The sequence below is a fragment of the Desmodus rotundus genome, chromosome 4 (assembly GCF_022682495.2).
Source record: "Desmodus rotundus isolate HL8 chromosome 4, HLdesRot8A.1, whole genome shotgun sequence".
Lineage (NCBI taxonomy): Eukaryota > Metazoa > Chordata > Mammalia > Chiroptera > Phyllostomidae > Desmodus > Desmodus rotundus.
Window position 1 is genome coordinate 29006308 of NC_071390.1, and position 19725 is coordinate 29026032.

At 36.8% G+C, this 19725-nt stretch overlaps 1 protein-coding gene across 4 annotated transcripts in view; it reads right to left on the bottom strand.

Moving 5' to 3' along the window:
* Window positions 1-19725, bottom strand: part of HECTD2 (HECT domain E3 ubiquitin protein ligase 2) — a 64020-nt gene that overhangs the window by 26982 nt on the left and 17313 nt on the right. For 3 of the 4 annotated variants that reach the window (XR_011651107.1, XR_008426699.1, XM_053922915.1), the window contains exons 3-6: window positions 9377-9518; window positions 8562-8664; window positions 8085-8174; window positions 3275-3339 (exon numbers count right to left, since the gene is read on the bottom strand). Coding sequence is in view for 2 of the 4 variants with exons in the window: in XM_053922915.1 (XP_053778890.1) it covers window positions 3275-3339; window positions 8085-8174; window positions 8562-8664; window positions 9377-9518 (400 nt within the window). In the remaining 2 variants the exon portion in view is untranslated. Of the gene's footprint in view, window positions 1-3274; window positions 3340-8084; window positions 8175-8561; window positions 8665-9376; window positions 9519-9783; window positions 10017-18252; window positions 18376-19725 lie in introns of those variants that run through there. The other variant, XM_045197771.2, reaches the window with a different exon arrangement.

The window sequence follows — 19725 nt, forward strand, 5'->3', positions numbered from 1 at the left end:
CTAATTCTGGAAGCAGTTAAGAGTCTGAAAAACAATTAACAATTTTAGAATACTTATGATTTTGTTTTAATAAAGGATAACTGAGATCTCAAAAATATTTGTGCATTGAAAAAAGAAATATGCTTGTGTTTCTAGGTCTATACTGAAGTGACAGATGTAGAAATGCCTGCAAATCAAATCACCCTTTGAATATATCTAGTCTGCAAATGAAATCACACTTTGAATACATCTAGTATATTTCTAATTAAAAGAATCATATTTTGGCCTTGACTGGTGTGGCCTGGTTGGGCATCGTCCTGCAAACTGAAAGTCTGCCAGGTGGATTCTGCGTCAGGGCACATGCCTGCCTTGTGGGTTCGGTCCCCAGTTGGGGCTCCTGTGAGAGGCAACTGATTGATGTTTCTCTCTCACATTGATGTTTCTCCCCCTCTCTTTCTTCCTCCCTTTCCTTCTCAAAAAATAAAAATTAAAAAAAAAATTTTGAAAATCGTATTTTGAATACCTCTGAAAAATAACTAAATTTTGATTTTTCCACGTAAATTTGGATGATCACATTTCCACATTTGAGCTAGGTTGCGTTATTCCCAAAGCTGATGAGCGTTACTGGCCCGCTCGAGAGCTATAAATACACTCGCAAATGCTCGGAAGTAACTTCTTGCATTACAGATGGTTCACCTGTATGATAACCAGATGAAATTAATCATCCTTGACTGGATCCTGGATTGAAAAATAAAACCCAGATAATAAAGAACAGCTTTGAGAAAACTGGGGAAATAGAAATGTGGCCTACATTTTAAAGAGTATTTATTATTAACTGAATATTCAATGTGTTTGGTGTGATATGGTATGATGGCTACAGAGAAAAAACGTTATTAGGAAACACGTGCTGAAGTAATTAGGGGCGAAGTGTTATGACGTCTTTCATTTACTTTAAGAACATTACACACAGAGGGAGGGAAAACAAAAGCAAAAATTAACAACTCGTGAATCCAGGTGAAGGGTGAATGAATTTTCATTTTCTTTAACTTGCTGTAGTTTGAAATTTTTCAAAATTAAATGTTGGGGAAAAAAATGGTTCACCTCCAAGTATCTCCTTGAATTCCCCTTAAGAAAATAAAATGACCAAGTAATGATCTATGTTTCTCTTATAGTTACAAAACAAATATGATACTCTGGTTTCTCTTCAGAATGTACATCTTTCGTCTTTTTTAAAACAAATATGAAAACATAATCACTGTCCAAAATATACTAGATGACCTTTACAAAGTATAAAGCTACACAATCTGAAATATAAATGTTACATATATAAAATTAGAAAAATATGTATGTATTTCTATATATAAACGTTTTTAATTAGTAATGTTTCTGTGTGGAAGAATTGCCTGAATTGCATAGTGATTTAAATTATTTAAGTTTAAACCAAATCTAAACTATTTCTGTCTATAATAGTCTACATAATTTCCAGACTATTTTCTCAATGGGACTAATGTTTTGTTTTAGAAATTATATTTGAAAATATTTTAAAATGCTCAAGGCAATTCATAAATATTGAAATTCCCAGTGATAGGAGAGTCCTACTTTTTTCCATTTAGTAGCTGTGCCTTTACAATTTCCAATCTTCTGTCCCATGCACTAGCATTTCAGTACAGTACACAACTCTGAGTATAGAAATTGTGGTTAAGATCACAGACACTGCCAAGCTACCTGGGATCTAAGTGCCTGACTGAGGCACTTACTGGGTTAACTTTGGCAATTTACTTAACTTCTCTATAAATTAGTTTTCTCAAGTGTAAAATGAAAATAATCATTTTACCTACTTCACAATACTATAGTAAAGATTCAATGAGAAATACATGTAAAATTGTTAGGAAGGTGCCTAGACCATAACAGTCAATAAACTAGATCTTGTCGTTGTTAAAATAAATCCAAAATAAAACAAGATTTTTAGGTAAAGACCACATGCTCCTCTGATACATAAGTCACATCAAATTATCATTTTCATCTGTCCTAGACACTCTTTTGAAGAGCAGAGAAAGGGAGCTTTGCGGGTTTGCCTGTTAGAGGGGCCTGAGATCCCAGTGGTTTCAGACCACCAGCCTTCCTCATTCCCCTAAGAATTCTCTTCACAGTCTACACTTCTCTCTTCATTTCTATTTGTTCAACCAGAAATATACAATTCAAGGAAAATGCAGATATATTACTGGGATGATAAATTAGGAAAAATACTGTTTAAGTTAAAAAATCACATGAAATTTTATGTTATGATTTCAATTATTTTAAAAGGTGACTAGACAAAAATCTGCAGAATGTAAACATTTTTCCTTTTTTATTCTACTCTGACTTTTTAACATTTTCTGTAATCTGGAGTTTCTTTGAACATCAGAACAATGTTATTAAAATATATAGGATACAGTTGACATTATTCTAGTTTGGTAATATTTTTAAACTAGCTTAATATAAACATTTGAATTATAATTTAATGGTATTCATATGGCTTTAATAGAAGCTATTATTTCAATTGTAGTGCAGTTTAAATAATATCAATTTAAATAATAAGTACTTCTAAAAGTATATTTTCGTTTTCTACAAATTCACAATTCAAAAGATTATCAGTTGCATGGCCCATCTCTCCTTATATGATGACTCAATATTTAGTTCCAAGAAAAAAACATCCCAGTAGCTAAACTTATACTTCCTTATATTAGAAATAAAAAAATTTGCTCTGGCCCTGGCCAGGTGGCTCAGCTGGTTGGAGCACCATCCCACATACCAAAAGGCTGCAAATTTGGTCCCAGGTCACGGTGTGGATGGAAGGCACCAATCGATGTTTCTCTCTCACATCGATGTTTCTCTTTCTCTCTCCCCCTTCCTATCTCTCTAAAATCATAAACATATCCTCAGGTGAGGATTTTTTAAAAAAAAGAAAGAATTTTTGCTCTGTCTACCAGGAAGTCCAAGGCTAAATTGAATGCCTATGTTATTTCATCCTAGGTTACATGTAACTACCCATGCCATATCTCTATAACACATATCTGTACACAACAAATTTTATGCACAATTTTAAAGAATCCAGAGATCCTCTGAAGCCCACTTATGGATTCTCCTGAGAAGTCACAAATCTAATTTAAAAAACTTCGTAAAACATGGTTTGTAACTTCTTTCTCATCTATGTTTTTATTACAACTAACACTGAGTCAGAATAAAATACATACATATGTATTAAACATGCATGAGATGTATAAATTAACCACTTATATTGACTAGCTAAAATTACCCTTTCCATTCTCGTAACAGGCTGTTAATGATCCCCTTTAATACTGTCTTCTGAATGTCTTGAGGCTGTAGGCAAAAGAAAATCATAAGACAATCAGGATTAGCTACTTATGTGACTTTTTAAAGATTGTTTATCCATTCACCTACTGATGGATATCTGGGTTGCTTCCAATTTTTGGCAGTTCTGAATAAGACTGCTATAAAATTTGTGTGCAGGTTTTTGGTGGACCTAAGTTTTCAAATCATTTGGGTAAATAACTAGGGTGTGACTGGTGGATCATATTGTAAACCTATGTTTAGCTGTGTAAAAAGTGAAAACACAACTTACAGAAATACAGCAAACGCAGTGAATAAATATTTTACAAAAAAAGATCTAAAATCATCAATTTAAGCTTTCAACTTTAGGAAATTAAAACAAGAAAGCAAATCCAAAGCAAGCAGAAGAAAATACATAATAAAGGTTAGAGCAGAAATCAATAAAATTGAAAACAGGAAACTGATAGAGAAAAATCAATGAAACCAAATGCTGGTTTTTGGAAACAGTTAATAAAGTTGATAAACCTCTAGCCAGGCTAATCAAGAAAGGAAGATAAAAGACAGTTAATTACTAGTATCATAAATGAAAGCAGGATCATCACTACTGATCCCATGGACATTAAAAGAGCAACAAAGAACTATTATGCACAACTCCATGCCCAAAATTTGAAAATCTAGATAAAATGGACCAAGTCTTTGGTAGATACAATCTCCCAAAACTCACACAGGGAGAAATAGATAATTTGAATAGGTGTTCCTATTACAGGAACTAAATCAATAATTAATAACCTTCCAAAACAGAAAACATCAGGCCCAGGAGATTTTACTGGTGGGTTTTACTGAAAATTTAAGATAGGAAGGATACCAATTCTTTACAATTTCTTCCAAAAAACAGAAGCAGACAGAATATTTCCTAACTCATTCTATGAGGTCAACATTATCCTAACAACAATCCAAAGATACTATTACAAGAAACAAATAACAGATCAATATCTCTCCTGAACACAGATGTGAAAATCCTCAACAGAGTATTAGTAAATCAAATCCAACAAGGTATAAAAACAATTATACACCATGACCAAGTGGTATTTATTCCATGGATGCAAGGCTGGTGGCTCAACATTTGAAAATAATTAATGTAATCCATTACATCAGTAGGCCAAAGAAGAAAAATCATATAATCATATCAATGGATGCATAACTATTTGACAAAATCTAAAACCCATTCATGATAAAGAAAAACTAGGAATACAGGGGGATTTCCTAAATGTGATAAAGAACATCTACAAAAAACCCACAGCCAACATCATTTTAACGGTAAAAACTAGATGTGTTCATTTTCCCTCAGTCCCGGAATTAGCCATTTCTCTAGGGAGCTCTTATTCCTTTCTGTGAGGAATGGCGTTTAGAAACCTTGTATGCTCAAGTGCTCACTCTGTACTGGTGTTATTGCTTCTAGGCCCTTACAGCGAACAGGGTTAGAAAATACCGCCCCCCACCCATGCATGTCCACCTATTAAAATCCCATCCTTATGCCTTAATACCAAAAACTAAGAAAAACTGAAGATTCATTTACAGATTTTTAAAAATGTTTAGACCGAAGATATATAAAATACTGTGTATAAAAGTTACTTGGCTTAGTTTTCTTTTTTTTTTAAAGTGTGGCTATAGTATTCATGTGAAGTATAGATAGGTTTTTTTTTCTGTTTGTACAACATTTTCCCCTCACGTTGTAGATTTTTAGTTTTGTGGTGCCTATAAAACATTAACATCATTCCAAGTCAGAAGTCAGAGAAGCGTCCCAGGAGTGGAACTTTTGGGCCGCAAGAATGCATATGCTAAGTGTTAGCAACAATGCAAGCAGTTTTCCAAAGTGATTGCTCCAGTTGATACTAACTAATCAGGCTACGAAAATTCTAGTTGATTCACAATATTGCTAATTCTGGTAAGGTTCTTCCCCTCCCCCTTTTTAAAAAAGTATATTTGATTGATTATGCTATTACAGTTGTTCCAATTTTTTTCTCCCCTTTATCTCCCCTCTACCCTGGACACCCAACCCTCCAGCATTCCCTCCTATCCCCCACCTTAGTTCACGTCCATGGGTTGTACATATAAGTTCTTTGGTTTCGCTGTTTCCTATACCATTCTTAGCCTCCTCCTGTCTATTTTACACCTACCAATTATGCTTCTTATTCCCTGTACCTTCCCCCCCATTCTTCCCCACTGAAAACCCTCCATGTGATCTCCATTTCTGTGATTCTGTTCCTATTCTAGTTGTTTGCTTAGTTTTTGGTTTTTAGGTTCAGTTGTTGATAATTATAAGGTTGTCATCATTTTACTGTTCATAGTTTTTGATCTTCTATTTCTTACATAAGGCCCTTTAACATTCCATATAATGAGGGCTTGGTGATGATGAACTCCTTTAACTTGACCTTTTTGGGGAAGTACTTTATCTGCCCTTCCATTCTAAATGATAGCTTTGTTGGATAGAGTAATCTTGGTGGAGGTCCTTGCCTTTCATGACTTCAAATACTTCTTTCCAGCCCCTTCTTGCCTGTAAGGTTTCTTTTGAGAAATCAGCTGATAGTCTTATGAGAACTCCTTTGTAGGTAACTGTCTCCTTTCCTCTTGCTGCTTTTAGGATTCTCTCTTTATATTTAATTTTGGGAAACTTAATGATGTGTCTTGGTGTGTTCTTCCTTGGGTCCAACTTCTTTGGGACTCTTTGAACTTTGTGTACTTCCTAGAAGTCTTTTCCTTTGCCAGATTGGGGAAGTTCTCCTTCATTATTTTTTCAAATAAATTTTCAATTGCTTGCTCTTCCTCTTCTCCTTCTGGCACCCCTATGATTCAGATGTTGGAACATTTAAAGTTGTCCCAGAGGTTCCCAAGCCCCTCCTCATTTTTTTGAATTCTTGTTCCTTCATTCTGTTCTGGTTAAAAATTTATTTATTCCTTCTGGTCCAAATCATTGATTTGAGTCCCAGTTTCCTTCCTTTCACTATTGGTTCCCTGTATATTTTTCTTTATTTCACTTTGGGTAGGTAGCCTTCATTTCTTCCTTCATTTTGTGACTGAGCTCAATCAGTTCTTTGAGCACCCTGATTACCAGTGTTTAGAACTTTGCATGAGATAGGTTGTCTGGCTCCTTATCACTTAGCTCTTTTTCTGGAGTTTTGTTCTGTTCTTTCATTTGGACCATATTTCTTTCCTCAGCACACCTGTTAAGTTGTAAGAGGGCGGGGCCTTAGGTATTCACCAGGATAGGGCAACCCTCTTTGCTGCACTGTGTCGCTGTCTGTGAGAAGGGGTGAGGGGGGAACAATGCCACTCACTTGCTCCGCTCTAGCCCCACTTTCCAACAAATTCTCCTGTGAGACCGGCAGTTTCTCCCACTGTGGCAACCCCCACAGTATTTTACAGCTAGCTTTCAGTCTTTAGTTTCCCATTCAGCCAGCCCTGCCCTGCCTGTTTAGTTCACCGCCTTGCTGCGCAGTCTCTCTGCTTGCTGCCTGTCTCCTGTCTCTGCCCCTTCTACTGGCCTAGGTGAATGTTTCTTTAACTCCTTGGTTGTCAGAGTTCCATGCAGTTTGATTTTCTGGTACTTCTGGTTGTTTACTGTTTTTAAATTGGTTGTTATCCTTCTTTTGGTTGTGCGAAGAAGCGAAGCGTTTCTACCTCTACCTCCATCTTGGCTGGAACTCCTCTGGCAAGGTTCTTAACATTTTTTTTTTTTTTACTAATTCTGAATGGATGTATAATATTATCTTTATTTCTCTGATGACAAAGGTTATTAACTACCATTTCATATATTTAATAGTGAAGTACTGAGATCAGGAATAAGCAAAGATGTTTGTGCTATTATTTACTTTATTCAAAATTGTACAACAGATTCTACCCAGTGCAATAAGGCAAATACTTATAAACATACATATGTACATATATACATTTGAGGATTGGAAAGAGATAAAACTCTCATTTACCACAAACAACATGGTTGTCTATATAGAAATTCCAAATAAATCCCATGATGTACTATAAGAATTAATGAATGAATTTAGCAAGGGAAATAAAGATAAATATATGAAAGTATTTCCATATACTAATTACAATTAGAAAATGACATTACAATAGCAGTACAAAAATAATCAAGTACTTAGAAATATATGTAACAAGATATGTCAAACCTGTACTCAGAGAAGTACAAAGCACCAAGAGAAATTAAGTAAGATTTAAGTAGTTGGAGGGCAACGCCATGCACATGGATTGAAATGACGTACAAACTGGTCTCTAGCAGTGGAGCTCTCAAAATGAGGTCCCTGGATCAGGAGCACAACATATCCTGGGGGCTCATTAGGAACACAGATTCTTGGCCTCTATGCCGGACATTCTGAATCTGGAACTCTGTATTTTAAGAAGCCCTTCCTGTGATTCTGATACACGATAAAGTTTGACAAACACTCATCTTTAGAGTCAGTGCAATGCCAATACAGTCAAATAACTGACTTCCTTTTGCTTAAGTAAAGCATAATTTTACTTTAGCAAGTCTTCCTAAACAAGGACTGGACATAAATGTGTTTTCTACTTAACTCTCATTTAGTTATAAAAATAAAAACAATCTAATTTTCTGAGAATTCTAACTAAATTTACTATAAAATTGCATCAGAATGATTTTTACAATATTTGTATGATTTTTATAGCATCTGTGTAGCTGTTTTTGAAATACATGAGACAAAGAATGATACTATTTGCTTGTGTTCATAAATCATACTTACAGTATTAAGTAAGGCATCATATACAGCATTCACAAATTTAGCATTAATCCCAGAGTCTTCAATGGTATTAAGTGAGGTGGTGGCATCTCTCTGCAAATTCAGTTAAAGAATTAAGTGTATATAACATTTTGAGGACTGTTCTTAGTAATATATGAACCTGGTCCTTCATAATTTCTAGTATTTTTTAGTGTGATGATAAAAAAGAACTTTTAGAGCAAAATTGCTAAAACTAAAAATGAATGTATAAGAATTATTTTAATAACATTCTTTTAAAACTGAAATAATGGAGTTAAACATTAATATTTAGTACAAATAAAATCTATCTTTGAGATATCACTTAAGTAATACTTATTTGTGATACAAGTAATTTCATAAAGTAATACACACATATACTTTTAAACAGTTGCTGAAGTCAGTATTGGGCAGAAAAAGTACTGGGCAAAATTAAAAATAAAAAATGTGTTTATGTATTTTTACCTTAAATGCAGCATTTAGTTCTGGGAAAGAATCAAATGTTGTTAGGTAAAAATCATGTACTGCTTTCCAATCTCCTGATGATTTAGCTTTTTCTACATCTTCCCTAAAATAAAAACATACACTAACCTTAATGGAAGGAAATATTATTTAGATAAAATAGCATTACTTCTTCAAAAATAAATGTCATCAAACATGCAGTTTGAAATACTGACGCTGAATTCAGAAATATGTTCCAGTTAATGTAAACATGGTTTATGGATTTATAATTCTTAATTAGATTAGGATATTAATTCAGTTTCAAGTTTCCCATTTACTTGCTTTTTAAAAAGTTCTTTCTTGACATGCTCCTTAAAATTCACACTGTTTCCTTCCCTTCAGAGCCAAACTTCTCCAGAGATCTTATTTACATTCTGTCTCTATTTTCTCATTATGCCTTGGTCCTTCAAAGACCCAGCTGGATTCTTTTTTAGTAGTGACATAGCTGTCACAGTTTATGTGTCACACAGATGAAGTCTTACTTTTTAAAAAGGAGACATGCTATAATTTTAGCACTACCTTTATCTCCTGCTTTCCCTGTTTTGACTCATACTGTCTTATTTAATGTTTCTTTTGCTGTAACATTATCTACCCCATACCTGTTATTTATACATTTATTTTCACCTTCCACTTGAGACAGCTATTCTTTCGTGTCTTTACGCTTGGCCACTACCTTCTAATGACCCACAAATTCAATTTCTCACAGAAAATATTACATTATATAAAGTACTGCCATGCGATGACTACACGCCTTTATGTAACAGTGAGCTGAAACTTACTGAAAGTCCTTCATAGTTTTGGGCTGGGTAGGAAGGGCAGGTTCTGGAGGACCGGGGGCCTTCATTTCGGACGATCCTGCATCATCTGTAGAGATACGCTGTTTTTGTCTAACATCAAGGCAAACTGGTGGTGGGTCTTTTGCTGTGAAGTATAAAAAAAAGCATTTGATTTAATGAATCATAAAATTTTTCCCAATTATAAAATGCCAGGTGAACTCAACATGAGCAAAACCCAAAAATATTATTTTGTATTGCATTCACCTTGGGGTCCTGTGAAAGAAAAACCTACCACAGGGAAGGGCACTTGAAGGAAGGTCTGCTCCCCGCACCCCGACTTCTCCCACAACAGACACTAGGCTGTACCTTATAGTGAAAGTTATCCACAGATGTAATACAGACTTTCTTACCCTTTCTTTTTCCCCAAAGCTGTCTTTCAGGGAATATTTCAGTGAGGTTCAACGTCTTTAATGTTCATCAGCTCTTTGAATATGCCCAAAGCACTTATTTGCATTCTCAGCAAATCTTTATGGGAGTTTTAGCATTTTCACGAATTTTTTCTCAATTTGCATGAAACTTTGATTCATTTTTTAATTTTTGAAAATATTTGCCAGTTCATTGTATTTTTGTTGTACTTCATAACCTTTTAATTATAAAATAAAAATATATTAAAATCTCATAAAAGAAATGTGTGGCTTGGTGAATTATTACAAGGCAAACCCCTCTGAAACCATTATTAGTCAAGAAATAGGGCTACCAGCCCTCCGTGCTCCAACTACCCGTGTGTCGGACAGGCTCTGCCTGTCTCAGTTTTAATTTCCTCAAATGCTTTTTATCTCTTTCTTCATTTCTTCCTACTTTTTAAACATTTCATCCTTTTCATCTAGTTCCTTTAAAGCATTTATGTTTGTTTACTTTTGTGTTCCTAATTTACTTTTTAACATATTTCTAATTCTTTTATTGTCACCTCATTTCTCAGTTTTTACAATTCTGTGTTCTTTCAAGTGCCATGTTTTCTTAATGAATTTTAGCCCCTCTTGAAATAGGACTTTATCTATTTTTTGGCTGTTTCTGATGTGCGGGCATTGTTCAAGGGGCTGTTGCTGTTTCTTATTTCCTCTTTTATTACAATAAATTTTGTAATTAAAAATTACAGAATTTGATTTTGCTCCTTTTCTGTTGCCAATATTATTTGAAATTACTTTTTCCAAACTTGTAGAAGGAAGTGTAGCCCCCCTTTCTGTTTTTTTTTTATGTGGAGCCCATAAACATGGTAGCTTGCATTTTGAGATTTCCAGACCCTGCTTCCCTGTTCCACTTCTAACTCAGGTGTCCTCATTCCTTAGTCTCTACTGTCCCAGTGCTGCTCAAATTAATCAAATTTAATCTCACTATGGGGCCCTGGCCTGGGGGAGGGCTCTAGTTAGTCGGTTTTGAGAATTCGCAAGCTCCCTTACGATTTAGCATGGGTCCTCTGTGTTCATCCGCTCTTGGCAGAACCCTTCCAGGGTCTGTCTTTGTTGTTAGACCGGCCTCCTGAGCTCTCCAACGCATGCCTGCTGCTCATTCTGCAGTTCTGCTGTTCTCAGATGCTCCCTTCTGCTTATACCTGCCCAGAGCTAACGCCATGGAGACCTCATGGTTTTGGTGATTTGTCCCGCTTATCCTTTCAGACCACTTGTATGTAATTATTGAGTTGTTGGGCCTCAAGTCTTTCATTTTCATTTTCTCTTACTTCTCCTGCCTTCCTGTGGGTTATGTGAACACTTCAGAATTCCATTTTGATTTATCTGCAGTGTTTCTGAAAAGCTGCTCCACATACTACATTATATACACATAACTTGTCATAGTCTATTGGTGTCATCATTTTACCGGTTGAAATCATACCTCCTTTTATATCTCTTTACTGTTCTCTGTTTAGAACCATGTTAAGTATTTTCTTTACAAACATGTAGAACCACAGCAGTGTTATGTTGTTTCCATGGTTAACCATCACTTAGAAAACATGAAAGGAAAAGGAAAGCCTATAGTATTTACCTATTTTGTGCTTATCTTGATCTTTCTTGATGTTTCAAAGTTCCTTCTTTTACTGTTTCCTTCCTGTTTAGAGAACCTCTAAATGCATTCTTTTAGCATAGGTGTATTGGCAACCAATTCTTACTTTTCTCGCATCAAGAATGTCTTGATATCCCCTCCATGCCTGAAAAATATTTTTGCCAGGTACAGGATTCTAGGTTGGCAGTTCTTTCAGCCACTTCCTTTTGGCATCCATGGTTATTGATGAGAAATCTGCTGTTATTCGAATGGTTTTTCCGTTTAAGATAAGGTGTCATATTTCTCTGGCTGTTTTTCAACATTTTTTTTTGTCTTTAGTTTTCAGAGATTTAATTATATGTCCTGACAAGGATTTCTTTGGGTTTATGCTGTATGGGGTTTGCTCAGCTTCTTGAACCTATAGGTTTATGTCTCTTGGACAAATGCAGGAAGCTTGCAGTCATTTCTGAGAGTACCTTTTCACACTACTCTCTCTTTCCTCTCCTTCGAAGATTGCAAAGACAAGAATGTAACATCTTTTGTTATAGCCCCATGGGTCTCCAAGCAATTCATTTTTTCTTTCCAAACTACTTTCTCTCCATTGTTCAGACTGGGTAATTTCCATTGCTCTATATTCCAGTTCACTAATTCCTGTCCTCTCATTGTGCTGAGCCCCAAATCCTCTAAGCATTTTATTGCATTGGTTATTATATTCCCTCAAGTATTAATACTTCCAAACCAATAGACTAGATTAATACCTTATGGATTCTAAATTCTACAATAATGAAATGTACATATCCAGAATTTAATTCTACTCTAATGTAATCAGGATGTATTGTCAAGTAAGCAAACATACCTCTATCAATCATCACAGCAGTAACGTAACTGTCAGGGTCTTCCTTCCCTTCTTATACACTCTCCAAGTCAAGCGTCTATCCTTAGGGTCTATCACTGACTTCAATAGACTAATACATTTCATTGGTGTTAGGGTACATATTAAAGTAAATTTCATATTAGAAGATAGTACAGATTAGAAGATAGTACAGAGATGCCAATTTCTTATATTCAACAGCAATTGTTTTCAAACTCTGTAACAGAATCACCTGGAGAGCTTGTTAAAACAGATTGCTAGGCCCTCCCCCAAAGTTTATGATTCGGTAGAGCTGGGCTGGGACCCCAGCCTTTACATTTCTCACATGTTCCCAGATGGTGGGATGCTGCTAGTGTGTGGGTCACACTGAGATTCACTGTTCATCAGTTTTAGGAGACAGCAATGAGCTGACAATATAAAACAGATAATTAAATTTCTTTAATTCAGTTCTATAATTGGTTTTTATGCCTTTATTAAACATGGAAATGCCTGATTTTTAGTAATTTGTACTTTAAGCACAAATTGGACGGTTCAGCTTAATTAGCTATTTCAACAAATGATTTCTTATGAATGTGTTTGAAAATCTTTATTAACGGGAAAGAAATAGATGATAGTCTCCTTTCTCCAACACCAACCAGTCCTGTTACAAAGATCTTTTGAGGCTCCTCTACACTTTCTCTTCCTCTTCAGCAGACTTATCCTTTCCCATCCCTTCCCACACACACCTTTCCCAACCTGGCTAGAAACACCCACGATTAGATACAAACAGACTCATTCAAATATAAATTAACTTATTCACTCACAGAGCATATATGCACCTTTTCATACCCACTCATTTTTATTAATACCATGCTGAGGTGGAAGAGTGAAATCTAATTAGGAAGAGAACTGGATTTTGGCAAAGCCTTAGAGTGGTGAAGTTCTTATACAGGAGAAATAGTAATGCCACAGCCAAGAGGATTCCGGGTGAGGTTAGAACCAGAGGGCCAGATGGAATTTATTTTTAGTTCAGAAGGTAACTTGGACTGAAGAGTAACGTAAAATGTTAACGTACTACGTTAATGGAACTTGAGTCAAAAATAAAGCAGAATCCTTTGCTCATATTACTGAATGAAAGCCAAACTACAGGATGTGACATTCAGCTATTAAGAAAGGAAGAATAACAGCTCACAGCTGCTCTATGTTCCTGAATATCAAGGCATTGTTTCCAGAGACAGGCTTTCAGCTTGTTCTTCCAGATGGTTATTAAAATCTAATTCAAAAGAGAAAATCAATAACTGTGGTGGTGAGAGATTAATTAAATCTCAAAGTAATATTATAAATAGAACAGGCAAATCTTTGTTCTACCATATGCAGCTTTTTCTGCAATATAGAATATTGTAACACACTGAAAAAGGCCAAAATATATTTGTCAGTGAAAACCTGTCATTTAGGTTTCATTCAGCCAATACATGGGAACGCTCTGTGCTAAAATGATAAGCAGTAATCATTTCCCTTCTCTTTTAATATAGTGTTGCCAATTTTAGTTGGTTGCTTAGAAACACTAAGTAAAACATTTGGAGCCAGTGCAAGAAGAGTAAAGTGATGGTGGGGCCTGGCAGTATATTTTTAAAAATGTGAAGATCATAATACAACTATGTATAAGGGTCTGAGATTATCAAGCAAATTTGCCAGCTCAGTGTTTTGAAGGCACTATATTATAGGCTGACTCTAGTTGAAAACTAGTTAATACATAGCTCTCCATACTGTAGCCACCAAAATGAAGACTGACATTTGAAACTGGCCACATGATTAGGAGCCTGAATACTGCTCCTGGCTGGCCAGAAGAGGTGACAACAGCAGCATCAGAGGAAAACGAAAGTCTCTATGTCAGACGGGTGTTCAGGAAGAGGAACCTGGGCCTCTGTTCCTAATCCCCCTACTGCTGGAAAGGAAATGCTGATAGGAAAGGTTTGCTGCTGTTGACATACTCTTGCAAAATGCTATGCCCTAAATTTCATCTCAAATAATTTATAATTAAATAAGTAATGAATAAAAGCACCAGTCTACAGCCATACCAACCTGAATGCGCCCCATCTCATCTGAAGAAAGCACCAGCCTTGGAAATAAGGTACTGGGTCCTTACTGCTGGACAGGTTACTAACTTTCATAGCCTCAGACCAGTCACTGGAACTCCTGAGGCCTCAGTTCTGACGTTGTAAAAGGAAAAAAATGGCCCAAACCAGTCATTCCCAAGGTTCCAGACAACTTCAAGGGTCACCTCAGGGAAATGGTGCTTTATGGATGTGTCTACTCAGAGCAGCTTAATGTAATGATGCTCTAAGAAAATGCTTGCTTTTCAAATAGTGTTTTCCTATGAAAATAAAAAATAACAAAAGTAGGTTTAATCATTTCTAACTTTCACCTCTATAGCTATGGAACAAAACAGGCAGGACTTACAAACCAATCAAAAAAGTTAAAAAATTACCTGTTGGGGTGAACTATGTAATGACCTATAACAGACTGCAGAAGCGTGGGAACTTAACATGCACCTACCGTCTGTGCACCTGATTTTAGTTACACCTTTTTGTATCAGAAAAACAGGGTATCAGAAAAAAATTCTGAAGCATCAACGACCTGGCTTCTCTTCCTGAATGTACATTTTACATCCACGTTATATGGTTTTAAAATATGTCCATAAATTCTTTGATATTCCTCTTATTAAAGACGGAGTCTAATTCTTCTACCTTTGAATATGGGCCAGACATAGTGGCTCCCTGCTAATAAAAGTTGCAGAAGTGATGCTGTATAAGTAGGTATGAAAGGCAATAAAACTTCTGCTTGCCTGTCTATCTGGGGATGCTCACCCTTGGAATCCAGTCGCCATGCTGCGAGGAAGCCAAACAGACAATGAAAAGGCCAGGCATCAGTGTTCCAGCTAAAACCCACCTAAAGTCCAGGCCTATAGACAGTATGTGAGTGAACAAGCTGTCAGGTGATTTCAGTATAGAAGACAGAAACCAAAACAAATACATAAAAATGACTTGAAAGAATCAGAAATCATGCAATAGAAAAAAAAAACCCTATCACTAATTTACTCAGGGAGATGATAGTACTATCAGGAAATAAGATGGTGCTCTAAAATATAAATATTTAGAGGGAAAAATTTTTATTAATTAAAACCGCATTAGAAATAAAATCCTCAACAGAAAGTCAATAGAAGGCTTTTGAGGAAATTCTCTAAAATATAGAGAAAAAGGACAAAGAAATGGAAAGTAGGAGTGAAAAAAGTAAAAAAAATTAGGACTTCACAAAGTCTGGCTTTTGAGTAATAGAAGACCTAGGGGAAAAAAAGGACAGAGAAAGCCGATGGGAGGAAATCAGCAATACAAACTTTCTAGAAAATTTCTTGGGATTCAGGGACATGAGCTGCTGGATGGAAAGGGCCTACCGAATACACAGCACAAGGGATGGACACAGACGCAGACGCAGGCACAGCACTGTGCAATTTCAAACCCTGAGACAACTATAAAGGACAAGAGACCAAAACCCAGGGGGAGGGTAGAGGCGGGGGAGGGAGGTGGGTTTGGCTGGGGTGGGGAGAAAATGCAGACAACTGTAATTGAACAACAATTAAACAAAAACAAAAACCCAAGACAAAGAGATGGTTCTATAAGCTTGCAGAGACATAGAGACACAGGTAAAAAGTAGAGAGATACAAAGAACTAGGGTCAGAACGACCTTAGGTAAGAGCTATATTCTGCATAGACTGGAACAGAATAATTTTAACGCCTGTTATCACCAAGATTCTGACTCCCTCTGTACTCTTCTTTTTAACTGAAGATAGAATGAAAGGGTGAGCCTATCCCACATTATCTGTACTTTGGCTTGTCTAGCCAGTGGGCGAGGAATCTTTTTTTTGCTCTGCTATCTGAATCAGCTGAGGACACTCCATTCACGTCACTGCTTTAACACAGCAGGGTCCTCTTGACAGCTGGAGAGGACCCTGCCAGACATCCACTATAGACATAGTCCAGATCATGGGTCTGTCAGCTATCCCAGTAGCTGTCCTCTGAGTCCCATGACTCACCCATGACCTTGTCCACTGACCTCTGCAGAATGGACTATGTGTTCTTGGGAAAGATGGAGCCAGGTTTCATCCTGAGATCCTGTTTAGATTATCATCTCCTGGGAATCTTCACCTAATAGTGACACTAATAGTGGTACTATATCTTACATATCCAGGTTTATGCTTGCTTTTCAGTTTTTCAAAACTAAGTAGTATTTGTTCATGGAAATATACAAAGGTAACATGACTATTTTTTATTAAATTAAATTTATCGGGGTGACATTGGTTAATAACATTATATTGAGTTTCAAGCGTGCAATTCTATAATATATTATCAGTATGTTGCAGTGTGTGTTCACCACCCAAAGTCTAGTCTCCTTCTGTCATCATGTATTTGACCCCCTGACCTTCCTCATCTTCCCCCCTCCCTTCCCTCTAACCACCACATTGTTCTCCTGGTCACCACCATCCTATCATCTGCATCTACTAGCTGGTAACAAAACTATTCTTTCCTTTTTATTGAATGTACTAGGGGACACTGGCTAACACGATTACACAGGTGTCAGGTGCACGGTTCTGCAACACATCGTCTGTGCCCTGTGTTGTGTGGTCACCATGCCGAGCCTCTTTAATAAATCGAGGCAGCAGAAGTTACCTCTGGACAGAAAGGCAGGGCAATGCTCTTGGGATGAATTTTCTGGGGCTTATAAGAGGCTGATAGCGCTCTTTTTCCTGATTTGAGTGCTAAGTTTATGAGTTTTCATTTTATTATTATTAAAACCATATAAAAGTGTTTAGTTCATTCTATGTGTGACATGTTCCAAATTTTTAAAATTTGTGCAGTTGCTTATGGGTAAAGAGTAATGGAAAAGCCTGGCCGTTATACTCCCTTCCCCTACGTCACTGCTCAGCAGTACACGATGTCACTCACTCACTGAATTTCGTGAGGCCTGGCACTGAATACTTCCAAGTGGTTTTTTTCCCCATTTATCCTTACACCTCATGAGGTAACTACTTTACTGTCCTATTTTACAGATGGGAAAACCAGCACAGAAAAGTCAAATACCTTTTCCAGGATCACCAAGCTGGTAAATTACAGAGCCAGGGTTCAAACCCACCCTGTTAAGTTACAAAACCCATGCTATTTCCACTATCAAATAATGCAAAACCTACCATGTATACAGACAAGTAGCAAAACTGAACCCTAAATTTAAATGGAAGTAGGAGCTAGTGAATTATGAAATGTCAAATCAAAACAAAACTCAACAGGGATCAAACAAAATCAGTATGTTGAGAAATTAATCCTTTAAATCATAAACCTTAGGTGTGGAAGATACTTTACAACTGTTAATGCCCCATTTCCTCCTTCTACAAATGAGTAAGAGAAGGCTCATGAGGGCTAAGTTTGTCTAAGGCGACGACGACAGTGGTTGGTAGTAGTTAATCCAGCACTGGGGCACTGCTTTTGACTGCTTCAGCTGCAGTGGGGAGCTGAAACCGGGAGAGACCAGAGGGGATTAGTCATAACAGGTGGTGTTTACATCATGGGCTATAGGATGACTTTTTTTAACATTTGGAAAGAAATAAAATTGAGGTGGGAGAGAGAAAGGAAGAAAGAGGGAGGACAAAACTCTGACTCACAGGACGTTAGCCATCAGAGCCAAATAAAGTGGTGCATTCATTGGTTTTTGAAGATGTATTTTTTCTTCCAGAGCTAAATGATGTGTTTGTATGGGTCTAGTTATAAAAATATCCCAAGTCCTTTTCATAGAAAGTTATCTCTAATGGAATAGATGCCTTATACTGGGCATATCTTAGAGGATTTATTACAGCCTTGAGATAGGTTTGACATTCCAACAGGGCAAACTGGCCAGAAACCCAGAGAAAGTGCCTCCCCAATATTTCTCCATAAAGTAAAGCACTTACTGAGTAAAGAGTCCATGTACCATGGGAGCCGGATCCTGAAGACACAGAGATGAATTCAAAACTCAAGTAGATTGTTAATGCATTTACTCTTGGACCCAAAACTCCTATTTCTAGGAAGATCCTATAGATACATCTACGTATGAACAAAATGACATATGTATCGAGTCATTCATTGTAACTTAGCTTACAATAGCAAAAGAATAAACACAACTCATTTCTTTTAAAAGGATCTTATTAAATGAGTTATAGTATGTCCAATACAATGTAATATGGTTGTAAAAAAGAATAAGGAGGCTCCTTTATGTCCTGATATAGAAATACATACAGGATACATAAACTAAAAAAACAAGGTGCTGGGCAATGTGTATATAGTTACCTTTTCTTTAAGAAAAGGTGGAAAATGAGAGTAATACTTTATCTGTTTTCATTTGCATAAAAACACAGGAAAGAATACAAAAGACAGCAGGGAAGAGGGTGGAAGTGACATCTGAAACATAGTTTTAAAGTTTTGATATTTGAAACACATAAATACATTGCCTATTCAAAAATTTAACTAACGTAAAAAATGATAGCCCTTTCCCTCTCCAAAAGAAAAGCTTAAGGAGCTTACAGACCAGTAGAGAAAGATAAGTAAATAAATGCAGTGATATCTCGGTACTTGTCAATAATTTGTTCCGGAACTCGTGATGAGTGCTGAAACCAATGAGTACCAAACCGTGAACTACCACGAGACTAACGTCTACTTCCGTTTCCTTCCAAGAGAGGGGTGCCAGGTGGTGAGCAAGTGCTGAGTGCGGAAACATTATTTTCTCTTCAAAATGTGACAAGTACAGGGTTTGATGAATTCTGAAGCCAAGGAGTGCTGAGGTATGACTGTAAATACAGCAAGCTATTCTAAGTTTCTGGTAGATACACCTCTCCCATAGACATGGTTAAGAAAAGCCAAGTGCTAGGTACTCACTCTGACCCAGGGAAGCAACTTGGAGATTTAGTTCAAAATCAAGGAAACCTGGAGATGGGGTCATTTGAGGCCTTGGAGATAATCCTTCCAGGATAGGAATCTTAAAGCAACTATTGCCAATTCCTTTTCTCTCCCCAGGTGGCAAGTCCTGTGTTGGGTTTTTTCCCTGTCTGCCTCTCAAGTTGCTCTTGGAGAAACTGTGAGAAGTCTGTGGTACTTCACCTGCGAACAGATTACAGGCCCCCATACACAGATGCAATCACTATCTGAGCTAGACTAGTCTGTTCTCCCCTCGGCTATTTCGGAGTGGCCAAGATCATGGATGCACTTCTCCGGAGCGTGCGAGAACTGCACTGCTCACCGTGTCACGGCAGGGCTCTTCCAGAGTGAACTCATGAAATGGACTGAGCTGGGAGAAGAACCAGGGCCCTGTCTACTCTCCCCCAAATTACCAGGAGTGCAGATATTTTAAAAGGTTTGGGAGAAATCACTTCATTTCTTTTAAAGATGTT